Here is a 17,169-nt window from a genome sequence, read left to right on the forward strand (position 1 = left end):
AGCAAATTGAAAACCTCTTCGTTTACATCAGGCAACAGTTACAGCACCCGGGACACCTGCGTACACAAGACACCTCTGCAACAGATCACAGAATTGTCTGAGTTGGAAGGGACCTCTAGAGATCATCTAGTCCAACTCCCCTCCTAAAGCAGGGTTGCCCAGAGCACATTACTCAGGACTGCATCCAGGCAGGTCTTGAAGATCTCCAGGGAAGGGGAATCCACAACCTCCCTGGGCAGCCTCTTCCAGGGCTCTGGCACCCTCACCATGAAGTTTTTCCTCATATTTGAATAGAACTTCCTATGTTCCAGCTTGTGCCCGTTGCCCCTCATCCTGTCACTGGGAACCACTGAAAAGAGTCCAGCTCCATCCTCCTTCAACCCACCCTTTAGACACTTATAAGCATTAATAAGGTCTCCCCCCAGCCTTCTCTTCTCCATGCACCAGGAGCTTTTTATGCTACGAAGCTGAAAACCACCAAGATGACCTACATGCCGCCGTGACTGTAAGAGACACCGCCCAATTCTTGCTGATGCCTTCGCTCTTGTCTCTTTAGGCGTTCTGATGCAAGGAACTTCGACAAGCATGGTATTTTTATCACTCCACGTGACAAAACTAGTTACATGGGGGAAAGGAAGCAAACCTTTAAAAAAAAAATTAAAAAAGAAAAAAAACCACAAAAAACTGACCCAAAACTTGGGCCTTACTGGTAAACAAGCATTTTTCTTCATTTAACGTGTCATAGAATCATAGAACGGTTAGAGTTGCAAGGGACCTTAAAGATCATCTGGTTCCAACCCCCCTGCCATGGGCAGGGACACCTCCACCAGAGCAGGTTGCTCAAAGCCCCATCCAGCCTGGCCTTGAACACCTCCAGGGATGGTGTCAATGAAATCACAAGACCTCCAAAGATCAAACCTCAGCATCCTCAGGCAGTCGTTGCCCTTCAGAGTTAGGATTTCTCGGGAAAAATAAAGGAATACCACGGCTGGCTGGTATTTAACGATTCACCGGCTCCCGAGCAGAGGCGGGCGGAGGGCGGCGCTCACCTGCCCGCCCCGCCGCGACCGGGGGAGGCGGAGGCGATGGCGGCCACCGACCCGCCGGGCGCCGGGGACCTCTCGCAGCTGGTGAGCGCCGGGCTGGCTCCGGTGGGGAAACCGGCGGCGGGGAGCGGGGCGGGGGGGCAGCGTGGCTGCGGGTCGCCGCCGGGTGTGGGGGCACCGGCGGGTCCCCCCGTACGGCCGGGAGGAGAGGGGCGGGAGGAGGCGCGCAAGGGACCGGTCCCGGCCGCCGCCGCCCGGGGATCCATCCTGCTTTCTGCTTTTTCTCTATTTCCCCCCCCTCCTCAGGCGGAAAATCTGCTGCATCAGCTGCAGGAGAATTTTCAAGCTCTGGCTGAAAAGATGACGCTGAGAAATATCCTCTTTTGGCTCCGCGGGGAGAGGTTTTGCGTTCCCACGGCTTGGTCGCCCTGCGTCCCCCCTCCTTTGGTTTTTAACACCGGGATGGGCTTTTTTTCCCCCCTAAACATCAAATTAAGATAAAATGATTGACGTCTATGAGGCAAAGACCCCCGGATTGCCCCCCCCTCCACTCCCCCAGCCCGTTTATTTTTCCCTTTACTAAGAAAGAAATCCTAAAAAAGGCTTAACTAAAAGTAGCATCAACTCCCCGTGAGCTAATCTCTGCGCTGCAGTTCTTGCTCTCGAGTAAAATAAGCAACAAATTATAGGCAAAAATTCTGAAGGTACATTAAAAAAAAAAAAAAAAAAGCAACCATCTGCAAAAACGCCACGTAAACCAGCATATCTCTGTGGTGTTTTTAAAACAACTGTTTTAAAACAACCGCCCCATTAGTATGGGAAGGTGAGCCCTCAGAAAGGGAAATTAAAACTTGAAGGGGCTCTGAGCTTTCTCAGATGTACTCACGAAAACTACCTCTGCTTCCTGAAACTGTAAATTCAGTACATTTTCCATTTTTTTTTCTGAAACCCGACCTTTTAGGAAAGGGCTGCTTCAGCGTAAGAGAAGAAGAAGGTTTTGGCAGCGCTCATATTCCGATTGTCTGGGCTGAGTGTATGGTATCACCTTTTCTTTCCTGTGAAATAAAACAACCTCTTGCACAGACAATGCTCCAGTTCACTCACAGGCATGCGGGGAAGATATTTGAAAATACTTTAGAATTTGAAAGAAATTCAAGCAGGAAAAACTCACTTCTCTGTTGCAAAAGAAAGTGGGGTTGTCTTGTAATAATAAGAGCCCTGTGCACGCTTCGTCTTGCGTTAGAGAGGGAATAAGTTAAGAGGTTGAGACATCTGGAAGAAAGCTTCTCCTTTTTTCTCACAGAAGGAAAAAAAAAAATAGAAAATGATAGAATCCTTACGTATAAAGTTATCTTTAACTTTTTACTGGAAGAAATGGGCGAGCGCATTGATGACCTGGAGAAGCACGTTGCTGACCTGATGACAGAGGCTGGGATCGAAAACACCGAGGAAGAGTTGAGAGTAAAGAAACTTAATTATGAAGTTGTACTGTATTTTACGTATTTCCACTTAGTTTTGAACTGTGGGTGGTGCCCAGCATGAAAATACTCTTTACGTATTTATCATACCTGCATTTACTTGGATTTTAAAGTACACCGAGTTGTGTACCCTGGCCCCATGGATGCCTTAGCTGGTGTCCTTGGTATTTACAAGAGAACGCTGCTTCCGTGTTCCGCGGGTGTGGGTGATTTCTTCCTGTTGCTACACGCTTCCCTGATTCAAACCCAGACACATCAATCATTTTTATCATTTAGGGACTGCTTACCCAGCGAAAGACAGGAAAGTCTATAAATACCTTGAAACAATTTAGTCAATTATTCATTCTGATGCCTTTCGCATGATAAGCTATGTAATAATTTTCAAAAATATAGAGAGACAATCCATGGGGATGTATTTAACTGCGCAGAGATCTTCCCATTTTTACGCTGAATCACACTCATGAATAATTAAACCACTAACCCACTTACTGTGTCTTTGCAGCACTGAAACAAGGATGTGATGGAGAAAGATAAAGGGAGAACAGCACCGCACTCAATCTGGGAGATCACAATCACTGTCCCGTCAGCGAAAACAAACGCTCTTGCATCATGTCGCAATAGAATCGCAAATTTATTTTTTCTAAACTATTGCCCTAGGAAAAAAAAAAAAGCAAGTAGAAAGCTGGGTTTATTCATCTAAATGGGACACTATTTCCTGTAATTGGGAAAGAACTATTAGTTCTTCTATTAGGGGAGAAAAAAAAATCACTATTTTGGATAGAAAACGATAGCCTACATAGTGAACTTACCCAGTCACAAACTTTTTCGATGTATGAAAATATGTTTCATTTAAACATTAAAATTTTCCTCCTATTTCTTTGTTGCCTTTTTAACTTAAACGTTCCCAGAATAACAAGATCAAAACTTTTCTACGTTTGCAAGTGCTATTTTGATGCTCCTTTAAATGTTTTACATTCCAAGACGCCCCTTATCTTACTTGGTGTTACTACAAAGGTGCCTCTGCAAAACTTTGTAGGTGCAATGAACATAGATCGTTCTGCAGCATCTGCAGAGATCACAGCTCTTCGGTTGTTACTCTGGCCACAAGCCCACGCAAAGCCGTGCCCACCTGGGGAGATAACATCATCCAGGTAACACACGCTGTCCCAATTTCAATTTTTTAACATTAGCCATTTTTGATGGAAGAGCCTAAAGAATTCGAGAGAGACAGGAATTCTAGTTACCAAACATGTCCTGAACACGACATCGCAGAGTCAAAGAAAACAGGACATCTGTTTAAGGTTCTTGTACAGCAGAACACCGGCACTTTTGGCATGAAAGATTTTTGTTTGAAACTTAACGGGATCCTCTTACAAAAAATGCAGAAACTGAAGCATTGCCAGGTAAATAGACTACCTCAGCTAATGAAGGATAAATATACTTTTTAAAACCTTGGCAGAGCGTTAATACTTATAATCTCTTATAGATTCTTCAGATTCTTCATTAATATCAAGAAATCATTCTAATCAATGCTTTAATGAGTGTAGATTTGCAAGCAATGCCAAACTGGGGGGAGAGGTTGCTATGCTAGAGGGCAGGCTGGAGAAACGGGCCAACAAGAACCTCGTGATGCCCAAAGGCAAGTGCCCAGCCTGGCCTCCAGGACAGGGTAGGCTTGTGCTGCAGCGCAGCCACAAGGGGCTGGCTGGCACCCCGCTTTGTAGGAAAGGCGTGGGGTCTGGTGGACAAGTTGAACGTGAGTGGGCAGGGTGCCCGGGCGCCACAGGCTGCAGCCACACACCTTCAGAGGCAGCAGGTCATTCCCCTCTACTCAACTCCTGTGAGATCACACCCAGAAAACTCTGCCAATTCTGGGGCTCCCCAGTTCAAGAAATATATTGTTATGAGGCAGTTAGCCACCAAAATGTGGTGGATTACAAAACATACGAGGGTTTGAAAGAATTCTGTTAGTTCAGCCTCAAGAAAAGACTATGGTTTTCTTTCTGGCTACAAGTACCCCGTGGTTGAGCATGGGGAACAGTTAGGCTCTTGTTGGAGGTGTTTTACATGAGAGAGTTAATAGACAACGAGCTGGAACACAGGAAATTCCAGCTAGATGTAAGGAACACTGTTTTCAACTCAGGCAGTAGAACAGGCTTTCCAGAAAGACTAAGGAATCACTGTCCTTGGAGATACTCAACACTGGACAGTCCTGGGTAACCTGATCAAGTGGGACCTACTCTGGGAGGTTGGACTAGACCTCCGGTAGTCTGTTCCACCATCAATTATTCCATAATTAATAACCACTGCAAAGCAGATTAATTTAATTTTACTTTCATGACTCATTCTAAATCTAAATCCTCTAAATCACAATCCTCTAAATCCTCTAAATCCTCTCTAAAACACAGAGATGCTAAAAAAGCATGTTCCACTTTATCTTGTGGCAAACTGGACCAAAAGTACAGGCATTTCCTTTCTCCATAGTCTGGCTTGGTTTTTCTTAATCCTGTAAATATGCATGGATCAGTTTAAAAAAACAAACAAACAAAACCAAACCAACCTACAAAAAACCCCACAACACTGGCTCCACTACTGCAGAACAAAAGTTGTCAAAAATGCAAACAGAAAACTTCAAAAGCCATGCCACAGTGGAATCAACCCAAGTCTCATGAGTATATACGCATTTTAGCATACCATTAGACAAACTGGAGGTCACATGAGAGAAAGCACAGCTCATCCTTTCTTCAACTGCTGACTCCGCAGCCAGCTCCAGAACTGCAATTACTATTTGGCACTATGGAATCTACTAAGTACTTCAAACTGACTGTATGCATAATCAATGTGAAAAAAGTCCAGCGTCACGAGTCAGCTAAGCTGCGGGGAAGTCATGGAAGATACGCTCTCCAAGTTCTGCTAAATATTCATAAAGGCGCCCTAGTGCTTTCTTTCTATTTTTAGTGAATACAGAAGACCAAGATACTACATAATGAAATCCTGACAGAAGCGATAAGCCTTCATCTTCAACACTATGGGGTTGTTCAGCCTGGAGAAAAGGAGGCTGAGGGGAGACCTTCTCACTCTCTACAACTCCCTGAAAGGAGGGTGTAGAGAGGTGGGGGTCGGTCTCTTCTCCCAAGTCACAAGTGATGGGACAAAAGGAAATGGCCTCCAGTTGTACCAGGGGAGGTTCAGGTTGCATATTAGGAAAAATTTTTACATGGAAAGGGTTATTAAGCATTGGAATGGGCTGCCCAAGGAAGTGGTTGAGGCACCATCCCTGGAGGTATTTAAAAGACAGGTTGACATAGTGCTTAGTGACACGGTTTAGTGACGGGTTTTTTTATCAGTGTTAGGTTGATGGTTGGACTAGATGATCTTAAAGGTCCCTTCCAACCTAGACAATTCTATGATTCATCTTCAACATTATGACTTTGCATCCACTTACACTTGTTTCCATTCTCAAATTTAATTAGCTAAAGAAAACTAAGGTAAATAAGTAAAACTCATTTTATTATTTTAAAAAAGCTATAAGATAGTTTTCCCACATATTTCTGCAACAAAAGCAAACAAAACCAGTTGAAAGGTTTTTCTGCAAACAGGTTTTTTGTGTAGAAAAATACATCATACCAAAAGGACAACACAAAGAAAGTCTTTAAAAAATAAAAACACAATCCAAAATTCATCTACAGTATTACTGCAGTTAGAGCTCCAGGCTTCGTGCCTTTTACTTTTCCAAACAGAATTCTAACCTTTTAAATAATTCAAAATATGCTCGAAGTTGAAGGATTTGTAGGTTTTTTCTTTTAATATATATATATGTACACACATACACAAGAATAAATTTAAGTGGACATAGGGTTAAAAAAAAAGGCAGCCCCAAAGAAATGTCAGTATCTGTATTTAGTGGAATAATCTTTTGGCGATACCACCAAACCTCGACCTTTGCGGGCTCCTCTATAAACAGTTTCTATAATGTCAATCATCTCTTGCTTATCTTCCATTGCCCAGTTGATCTTGTTGTTATTACCTGTACCTAAATCAATCATGATGTGTTTGTTCCTTTAAAGGGAGAGAGAAAAAAAAAAAAAACAAAACACACAACAGACAAGTTAATACGGTATTATAATTCAGAAAGAAACTTTACACTCCCCACAAGAATGCTGTGTAGGATTCAAAACAAGTCCTTGTAACGTAACCAGGCTTGCAAAATAAGTCTCAAAGAAAGAGTATCCACTCCTGTCACCCAACTTGACATTTTACTGCCTATTTCTAGCCTAAAGCCAGAACAAAGACTGCAAACGTGACCCCCAGATTGCTACTCAGTGCAGTTATCCTTCAGCATATTCCCCATTGTTTATATTTCTTTCCCTCTACTAACACCAGAGAGAGTTCCACACCTGTCAGTAGCACATTTTATCTCATCAACGTAGACACTTTAGCTCTAAAAAACCCTAATCATTATATCATTAAAGCAAGTTTGACAAGCTTGGCTGCTGTATCATTGTGCTATTCTATACAGGGATTTTCAGCTTTAAAATTAAAACCAATGGAGAAGAAAAACAGTTTTCACTATCACTAGTCTGTATTCTATTATCAAAACACTGTTACTAGGCTAATTGGAAAAGAAGTAATTTTCCTATTTAATCACTTTTCTCTTTTGTAGAACAATGAAAATATAAGCATCAGTATCCTGATAAGCATTTAGAAATTATCTACTCAGACACTGTATTCGACACACAAAAAATTTAACCGAGTTATATTCTAGAACCATCATGTACCTGAAGAAAAACATGACAGTACAGGGATCGTACAACTCGTACATCTTGTTGAAGTCTGGTACTTCAGTGATATCCACAAGATAAATAACAGCAAAGTTTTTTACCTAAACAGAAGAAAACAGGAAATATAAAAACAGTATGTTACCAAATCTTATGATTATTTGTATTACCAATTAAAAGACAGAAGCTTTCATTAATGCAGCATTTATTTTCTGAAATACTAAATCATAAAAATCACTGTAAACAGTCTTGCCATTATTTTTAACCAAAACGACCAATTAACATGGAAAATATTTTTAAGTACAGCCAAGTTGCTAATTTCACATCCAGTATCGACTGGAAAGACACTTATGCTACATCAACATCCAGAGAAACAAATGCCCTTTATGTACAACCGAGACCTCACAGTGACATTGCACAGCTCTAAACAAGTAGAGTAACTGCTTTGTGCAAGCCAGGCTGACACATTTTGCCTCTGTTGTCAGCTGCTTATTGACTTCAGAAAATTAATCATCTAAATTGCCCTGGCGCCTGCCTCCAAGCGTTTTTTCCCCCTCTAAGCCATCTAGTTTGTTTAACAAGGCTAGTTAAATGAAAATAAAACTGATAATTTAATAATAAAAACTGATAGCTTTTTGGGGAAGTTTAAAGCTAAAACAGGAGCTTAAAAATGTAATTGATAATGAAAAAAAAGACCTTGATGAGACACTATTCGCTGCGCAATTCTGGTAAAATAGGTTTTCATTTTGCACAGTAACTAAGTTAAACACACAAGAATCCCTCCCCTTTAATGTCATAGTTAATGTCTTCATTCCTAAAAGAAAACCATGTCACATTTTTGCTTCCTAGATGTAGCATATTTATCCTGAAGTGGAATTAGGGGACGGTTTAGTTTCTAAACTTCGCTCATACATGTACAGTAGAAATTAGCACACACACATATTAAAATATAACTCAGTAGGCACCTAAATATCACAAACCTTTAACTGTAAGGTGTATTATCAAATACTCGTGCATTATACCATGAACACACAACCTCGCCCCCCCATCCTTGCTTAGATACAAATACAATTTCAGTCCTTCCCACTTGCCTACACAAAATTACCTGTCTGAGGTAACACACGTGGTCTAAGATTTATGACAAACTTACTGTTTGTCACAGTATTTCCCACAGGTTAATTTAGCTATCAAACATCTAGAAATGCTATGATGAGCATAATACCTGCTTGAAGTAAAGATGTTTTATTTTAGTCCACAAAACAGGATTAGACCGTACCAGAAAAGTATTATATACAGTGTACCCTGTACTTAAACATCCCAACAGGCACTTGAATTGAGAAGTATGGAGATGTTTGTTTACAAAAAACAGAAGCACACAGTAAATAAACTGTGATGGACTTCTGCTTCAAGACAGTTTCTAAACTATAAAAAAAAAGTTGCACTTCAAAGATGTAAATATGTATTAGTAGCAAAGAAAGCAAAACCTGTTCTGGAGTGAACTAGCATTTAAGTAGTTTTTGCTGGGCTTTTATGGAGCCCGTTATCATCCTAGACCCTGTCAATAATCTAATAAAAACATCCCATTTAAGCCATGTTCCAAAACTGGCAGGAGGTAAAGCCTTGAAAACCCGAGTTAGTCATAATACCAAATTCCAACACCCTCTGAAGTGGTCATTCATGCCCATTTCAATTTTATATGAAAGATTTCTAAGATACTTAATGGGATGCTCAGAGTCAACCATTTAGCTGAGAAGTGACGGAAGTTACTCCCTGGTTAGCCTTTGGAGGCAAGAGACAGTTGTTCCTTTGTGCTTTTTATTTTTTAAAAACAAAGCCTGAAGAGCTATTTTAATTTTCTCCTATCATTTCTTCTTCCATCCTGCTGACGTTTTTAGCAGCACAGCTTCACTGTGTGGGGAAATTTCTACAACACATGTGGCAATTCCGACAAACTAAACATAATCTTTGAACCATTATTTCATTTGGAGATTAGAAAATGATTTGAAGTTAAACCCAGCATTAATACATCATTCTTAGGACCTGCTTTGTTCACTGAAAGATCAGTCCAAGGAGATTATATGTTGCACCACTACAAAAGCACTGCTAAACCAAAATTTTACTTCCATGAACTGGGTACTCCACGTAGTACTGGAACAACAAAACTTTTAAAGTTAGTTTTACATTATATATATATTTAATTCAGTTGAGCTGTTGCAGAACCAGAAATGCTTGTCGCTAGCAAGGAACATCATCAGCCTAAGATTTTTAGAAAAAGAGAACCACAGTTACTGAATGCATTAGCTTATCTTCTGAAACTCAAATACTATTCGAGTCTTGAATAAGCTATTACATATATCTTACTCAAAAGGACTCAAAAGGATCATTCAAATCACCTCTGCACAGCACATATGCAAGTTATCACCGTAATCCAAAGTATCCCTGGTATTAACTGAATCTCCCTTCTCTCCTACATGGGAATAAAAGCACAGCTATCTACTTTTATAGAATTGAAACCAATGACAGTTGCTGGCTCAAAAGCTTGTATGAAGTCTAAAGCAGACCTCAAAGCTAGATATAGACTCTCAAATTTGAATTCAGAACTTTAAAAGTTGCTCAATTCTTTCCCCGTTGCTTTCTTAATTTCAAATCTGATGAGATTACCACTCCAAAACCACTTAGTGCGTTGAATAAGGGTGTGTTTTGTTGAGTTTGGACGCTGGCTGCCAAGGTTGCCTGTGGCCTTGCCATGTAACACTCCAATATACGTAGCAGTAGGATGTTGGGATTTAGGCCTAAGAATGAACTAGGCAAAAACACGGGTAAGAGGCTAAATATGGAAAGATTAATGCAGAAGCACTGCAGTGACCATAACATCTACCATTTAGTGACCACGCCAGACTGGGCAGGCTTGTCACCAAGAGGCATTTTATTTCAACACAAGGCAAGCCCTGCAGAACTACCCAAATGTCTCTGCACGGTATTGACCAGTTTTAGTGTCACAGACACAGTATCGGAGCCAAGACACAGCAGTACAGAGCAGCTTCAGAGCCGGCTTCACACACAGCTTGCTCTAATTCACAAGGCTTTAGCTTAGTCTTCATTTTAAGCAAAAGCAATTGAAGCTTTTCTGGATTCAGGCTGCTATGGATGCAGGAACTGATCTATACTTGAGCAAGTAGGTCCGTGGAGACAAACCAAACCTTAACCTCTCTTCATCCACTGGGACGCGAATCCATCCCCCAGACGGAGTTGTCAGTTCAAAAACCACATTGCTATATAGAAGGCAGTGGTTGCTAAAGAAGTTTGCTTTCTGACTTCTGAGTTATAAATGGGATTTACAGTATGGAGATCTCAGAATAAAAATTAAATGGGACTCTGAGCAAGCAAACCACATTAAATAAAAGCAGCTGCAGTTGTAACAATTGAGACTACACTGAGGTTGTTAATGTAAACCAAAATTTTACTGTCCAGACAATATGCAAAAAGCCTTGTGGTATTTTAGAAGCTGAAGACATAATAACACAAGTTTATTCAGAAAGTACTTAACCTCATAACATACAGTAACATTTAGCAGCTTTGTTGCAGGAAGTCAGCTGCTTTCTGGAAAAAAAAAACAAAACCAAAGCCCAAAACAACCCTCTAGCAATAGACATCCTTTCAGACAACTCCACACTTGCTCAACATCTGAAGATAAAAACATTTTCAGCAGAAAAATAAGACAGATATTTACTTTTGAATGTATTTATTTCTGACCCTCTGACTTCCTTTATCCATCTTTCAATTCAAAACTTTCTCTGTCTTACCAGGACATCGTAGCTGCTGTCCATGGGAACAGGATGGAGGACAGTAGAGACTAAAAGCCAAAGAGCAGCACGGATTCAAAATGTTATCAAATTTACTTCCATCAGTTGGGCTTCAATTTTTGGTTGGGTTTGGTTACATTTGGTTTTTTTTTTTTCTTACTCTAGCTTCACAGATCATTCTACGTTACTCACTGCACATATACAAAAAACAGACGTACCTTATTGCCTAGCCACAGTTACAGCCTATTTTAATACTTCACAGCATCTGCTTGGGTGGACAACTATTAAATCTTTAAACAGAACTGCCCAAAACTATAACAAAGAGAAACCTCTAGGACCTTAAACATCAGATACAGATTCTGTATCCTATCTTGATTGAGACCACACACTTTGCTGGTAAACAGAAAACACAGATATAGGAAAAAATCATATGCCAGATTAAGTAAATCTCATTTGTCGTCTGAAGTTCTCCCTCCTGCCTCACTTCATTAGCAATGTCATTCCAATAAAAAATTAATTGTAATTTAATGCATTCCTACAACATGAGATTGCCACAGCAAGATGACCAAAGGCTAGGAAGAATGGCAACAATTGTGAAGCTTCTTTAAATTTCTGTTAGGGCTAAGTAAACTTTTTTTTTTTCCCCTCTTTTTTTTGTGTTAAGATTCCAGCTCCCCTTAAGAAGCAAATCTCACCACCACACTTTAACTTATGGCCCAAAGTGCATACAGCAATTACCCAAGGAAATCCGAGACAAGATCCAAGATTCCATCCTCTCATCTTCCTAACCAGTTTCTAGACAGTGTTTTTTTACATTGAGATGTCTTTATGGACAAGGAAATCACAGGGGGGAAGAAAAAACAAGGCACTAAGACTAGCTTTTGCAACAATTAATTTAAGGCGAAGGCAGCCAGCAGACTTCCATTATTGAACTGAAAGAGGCTGCAAACACAGTAAGCGCTAACTTAAAAGTTTGTAGTACTGACAATATTTGTAATTTCTTTTCTTGCTAATTATGCTGTAAGTTTGTGATAAATTTCTAGGGAAAAAGAGAAATACATTGTACAGCTGAGAGCAATACTTACAGCTAACAATTTTGAGAACTATACACCAGTAAATAGATTATCTTTGCTCAACTTTAATTACAAACACCAGTAACTATAATACCAATATGTTAGGTTTTTTTATAGCTCCCTTTTCCCCCCTCCCCTCCCACCTTCTTTTTCTTTCTCACTTTTCATGCAACCATAACAGAAACGCAGATGCACAGCTGATGTTTGAGCAAAAGCCAAAGCTATTTACACTTCTGATTACATTTCAATAAATGCAAAACATTTGGACGCTCCTCCCTAAACCCACATTGACCCAATACAACCTACTGGTTCAAGTGACCCAGTTTCACAAAAGGTTATCTTTATTCACAGTATTCAGTCCTAGATAAATATTTTTACAATATTTCTTAAAAAAAGGAGGTATTCAAGTAATTTAGCAGCCAAAGCCCTGTATTAAATATATCTTATTTTTAAGAAAGGAGAAAAAGGTGTTCCAGAGGAATTTTATGAAACTCAGTTCTTAGATGTTTGGTTGAAACACTGATAAAACAAAAATCTAACATCTTACAATTACCATTTTTCTTTTGAAACTCAGTGAAACTTGCTTCTTTTTCATACAACACTGGGGGGAAAAGGCAACTGTAAGTGGAGTACATTTCAGTGAAAATAATCCGCTTTGTAGTTTCATACAGTGTTCTAGTTTCTTTTTCTCCAAAAGGATTCAAACTGAAAAAAATCCTCTTTTCCTATTACAAAGTACAGATAACTACTACTGCTACCCAAAAATATGCTGCAGACTGAAAGAATATTGCACCCATGGTAAAAAATGTAAAATATGGCTACATTTTCTTCAAATGTAGCGTGCAATTACAGCATGTTAACATTCCATATTATTCTGTAGCATAAACACCTGTACAATTGGAACTTTTACTCACTCTTTAAAACAGCAGAGATCCAAACATGGCTTGTAAGCAAGAAGATGAGGAAGGATCTCCCCCTTTAATTTGCCATTTCTGCAGAGGGAGATTTTTAAATAAGAAGTTACATTGTTCTTTCTTCCCCCAGTCGCCCCCTAACTGCCAAGGTGTCTGCCAAACTGCCAAGCAGCTTGCCAAAAGTTGATACTAACAGTATCTGAGCATAAGACACTCCCACCATGATAAACACAAAACAACTAAATTAAAACATGTCACAACTCCTTACTGGATTCTGTTATGTCTTAACGTTTGGCTGTAAGTATAGATCTTTCATTGTAGGCCCTTTTGAGACTGAAGTTCATTTATGTAAAATAACATTCAAAGAGAAAGGAGTACCCCACAAAAAGAAATCTGTATCAAGTTATGCAGCATGTATACAATTTTACACTAAAATAGCTGACTCCTTTTCCTACCTAAGATACTGTTTCTGGTTCAGATTATTTTGATTCATTCTCTATGTGGTTCGGTTAAAGAAGAGCTGTCAATTTTCTACACCTATCACTACACAAAACCTTGACTAAATACATGAAAAAGTAAATTACAGCTGATTGCTTACGTTAACAGCATATTCAATATTTATTGTTCTTAAGTGAGTGACCAGGTGCTGGCAGCCATTCAGTTTCCATCTTAAAACAGCTTCACAGCTTGGCTCCTAAAATTTAATTCAGCCCATGCAACTCAATGGAATGCCATCTGCCTCCATAAGTAACATCACTGATAGATTAATCAGCATCATCCTGTACATTTTAGGATCTCACCATTTTTAAGAGTCAAACGAAAGTAATTTTTCAAGTTATTCAAATGGAAATCTGAAGCTACTATACATTCCTATTATAAAGTGACAATCCTGCATTACCCAGAACCACAGCAGCCCTACTACCAAGCATCTATTTCTGCTTGAATGCTGAGGTTCATTAAGTGATGGATTATCAGCAGCCAGCAACTTTGATTTCAGAACCTGCAACACTCTTTTCATCCTATTAAATGCTACAAACATCAGGGTAGTTGATGGCTTTAGCTGTTTGGTTTGCTTCTGTCTCCCTTCTCATTGCCTCCTAAAGCTGGAATACCTCTCCAGAAACCGAGTTATAACCTGCCTCAGGCTTCGCACAAGCCATTTGAAGCACCGAGTGCAGAAAGTGACAGTCTCCCATCACAGCTCCAGCTCACCTTCTCAGCAATGCTATATAACACTTCATCCATTTTCATGCAGGTCGGGTCCCAGTCGTGCCCAAAGCGGATGACCACGACGCGGTCCTCTTCCGAGAGAATGGCCTGGTCCACCTGCCAGCCGTTGTGCAAGTGCGGTAACATGTACGACATCCTGAAGGGCGGGTGGCGGGCCTGCGGGACGACACACACCAACCGGCAGCTGACAGCTCGGCCTGCCTCCGCACGGTGCCGCCAGCCCCCCGCGGCAGCACCCCCACCCAACCCCCCGCAGGCCCAGGCCTAGGCCGGCCTTTAACGGCCGCGGCCTGCCGTGGCGCAGCGCTGCCCGCCACCCCGCCGGGCCCTTGCGGGGCACCGGCGGCCATCAGGCACCAGGGCCAACCCGCCCGCCTCCCCTTTCCCTCCCCGTCCCCACCGCACCCCTCAGGCCTCTTTCTCTTGATGAAACGGAGCAACGGAGCCACGGCGCGAAAAGAAGCGGAAGTGACGCAGTACTCGGCCGGGGCACGCCGCTGGGAAACGCGCTTCCGCCCTGCGGAGGGGGCGGGACTTCCCTCAGTGGGCGGGGCGGGGCAGGGCGCTCCGAAGGCCGCCGGACCATACCAAGTGTGAAGGCGAGGGGGGAGCGGGAGAAGAGCTTGGGCCGTACCAAGCAGGGGAGGGGGGGGCGAGGTAGCAGAGTCGGGGTGGGATGTGACATGGCGGGGCGTGAGAGAGTCGCCTGCGCCAGGGCTACGGCCGGGCGAAGGCATTGGCCTCTCAGGGGTCTCTGTGTCCCCATCCCACCCACTGCAGAGCCAACCCCAAGCAAGGGGGGCCTGAGCTGGGGCCTGGCGCCTGGGCAATGGCCAAGAGGGCGACCAAAATGGTGGGTGGCCCTGTGGGGGGAGCCCTGCTGCCTGAGGAGCCAGGTGCACCCAAATGGGTGGCCGGGTTGTGTTGGTCTGGGGCCAGAGGCATCTCCCCTTGCATTGAGGTGCTGGAGGGGGTCCAGAGAAGGGCAACAAAGCTGGTGAGGGGTCTGGAGAACAAGTCTTGTGAGGAAAGGCTGAGGGAGCTGGGGTTGTTCAGCCTGGAGAAAAGGAGGCTGAGGGGAGACCTTCTCACTCTCTACAACTCCCTGAAAGGAGGGTGTAGTGAGGTAGGGGTCGGTCTCTTCTCCCAAGTCACAGGCGATGGGACAAGAGGAAATGGCTTCAAGTTGCACCAGGGGAGGTTCAGGTTGCATATTAGGAAAAATTTTTACACGGAAAGGGTTATTAAGCATTGGAATGGGCTGCCCAGGGAAGTGGTTGAGGCACCATCCCTGGAGGTGTTTAAAAGACAGGTTGACATAGTGCTTAGTGACACGGTTTAGTGATGGGTTTTTTTGTCCGAGTTAGGTTGATGGTTGGACTAGAAGATCTTAAAGGTCCCTTCCAACCTAGACAATACTATGATTCTATGAAACAGAGGTCACTAGACCCGAATGGCTGCCACTGCCCGCTCTATGGATGTTAAAAGAACTCCCTGTGCCTCCATTGGATTTGGTCAAGGAGATAGTGCAACAGGGAGAGCAGCTCCATCCATCTCCTGGTTATGGAAGATTTTGTCAGTATATTAACCCACAGCAATGAGCTAGTTGTGGCTTGAGTGCTGTGTGAAAATACAGGTATGTTTGACCCAGCTGGATCACAACTGCGTATCCATCTTCTGTGTTTCTTCCTGATGTACCCTACACCCAGGACCAGCCCTGCTGGTGGGAGCAGCTCTGTCCAGCCCCTGGCAGGAGTCACACTTCATGCTGTTATGGTTTGAAGAACCCACAACAATTTTTGTCGTTTAGACAATTATTCTATCACCCAATGACCACTCACCCTTCCCCCACCCGGGAAGGAGAATTGGGAAAAAACAAGAAAACCTGAAGGTTGAAATGTAAATAGATTTAATAGAGTAAGACTAAATAATGCGCATTAATAATACTAAAGAACCAGTATTGATCCCAATACCAATATAAAATATATACGAGAATTATACTCAGCCCATTCTATCAGTAGGAAGCTGTGCACTCCCAGCAGGGGACAGCAAATGTGGGACACTGCCAGCGCTACGGCTTCGGGAGGAAGGGAAGGGCTCAAGGCTCCAGCACCAGGGCAAGATGTTCTCAGGATCGCAGCCATCAAGAGAGAGACAACTCCTGAGCAAGCTTTCTAATTTATATTGAATGTGACATTCATGATATGAAATAATCCTGCTGTCCAGCTTGGGTCAAGTGCCCAGGTCTCGTTCCTCCTCATCCCTGTACCTGGGAGGGCTTGAAGACACTGAAACCTTGAAATGAACGTACCATAGCTGGCTATAAAGTCAATATTTTCCACAAATTCAGACACTGGAGTCTTCTAAAAATGCACTTTTCCCAAGCATTAGACGAGGCTGTACTGAAAAGTAAAGTGACTTGAAAGATAAGTGAGTCCTGTGTGGCTCAGAGCGGGACAGGCGCCCTTGTGCTCCCTCGTCTCCCGCCATCAACGTGCCGGTACTGGGACACGCTGGGTGAATGTTTCCGTTGCAGGGATCAGCAGCGAAACTGGGATGTTTCAGAACCAAGCCGGCCGTTGAGATAGGGCATCTTTTTACTTCCTGAAACGAATAGATATTATTCTACATTGCGCGCTCATTTGAAAGGTTAGCTCGCAGCAGAGAGGGAGAAAAGCGTATTTTCCACTAAAAAAAAAAAAAAAAAAAAGAAAAATCCACAGGGGCCGGGATCCCCCCGGCGAAGCTCGGGCATCCCCGGCGGCCGGCCGGGCAGGGGTTAAGCGCTCGGTACCGGGGCTGTGCCGAGCAGGGGGCGGGCGGGAGCTGCCGGCTCCTCCCGCCGCC

The 17,169-nt window shown here is 42.6% G+C and overlaps 1 protein-coding gene across 2 annotated transcripts; it reads right to left on the reverse strand.

The window, feature by feature from the left end:
• Positions 1-6,018: 6,018 nt before the first annotated feature.
• TXNL4A (thioredoxin like 4A) lies at positions 6,019-14,818 on the reverse strand. 2 transcript variants are annotated; one of them, XM_074146686.1, is made up of 4 exons: positions 14,728-14,818; positions 14,305-14,478; positions 7,303-7,406; positions 6,019-6,583 (listed from the first exon to the last, which is right to left on the reverse strand). In XM_074146686.1, the coding sequence occupies exons 2-4, from the start codon at positions 14,455-14,457 to the stop codon at positions 6,412-6,414; spliced, it is 429 nt and encodes a 142-aa protein (XP_074002787.1). In that variant the 5' UTR covers positions 14,458-14,478; positions 14,728-14,818; the 3' UTR covers positions 6,019-6,411. The 2 variants fall into 2 exon arrangements, with proteins under 2 accessions (XP_074002787.1, XP_074002788.1); XM_074146687.1 differs by lacking the exon at positions 14,728-14,818 and having other exon boundaries at positions 6,412-6,583; positions 14,329-14,457.
• Positions 14,819-17,169: the final 2,351 nt, after the last annotated feature.

This window comes from Numenius arquata, chromosome 4 (genome assembly GCF_964106895.1).
Source record: "Numenius arquata chromosome 4, bNumArq3.hap1.1, whole genome shotgun sequence".
Taxonomy (NCBI): Eukaryota; Metazoa; Chordata; class Aves; order Charadriiformes; family Scolopacidae; genus Numenius; species Numenius arquata.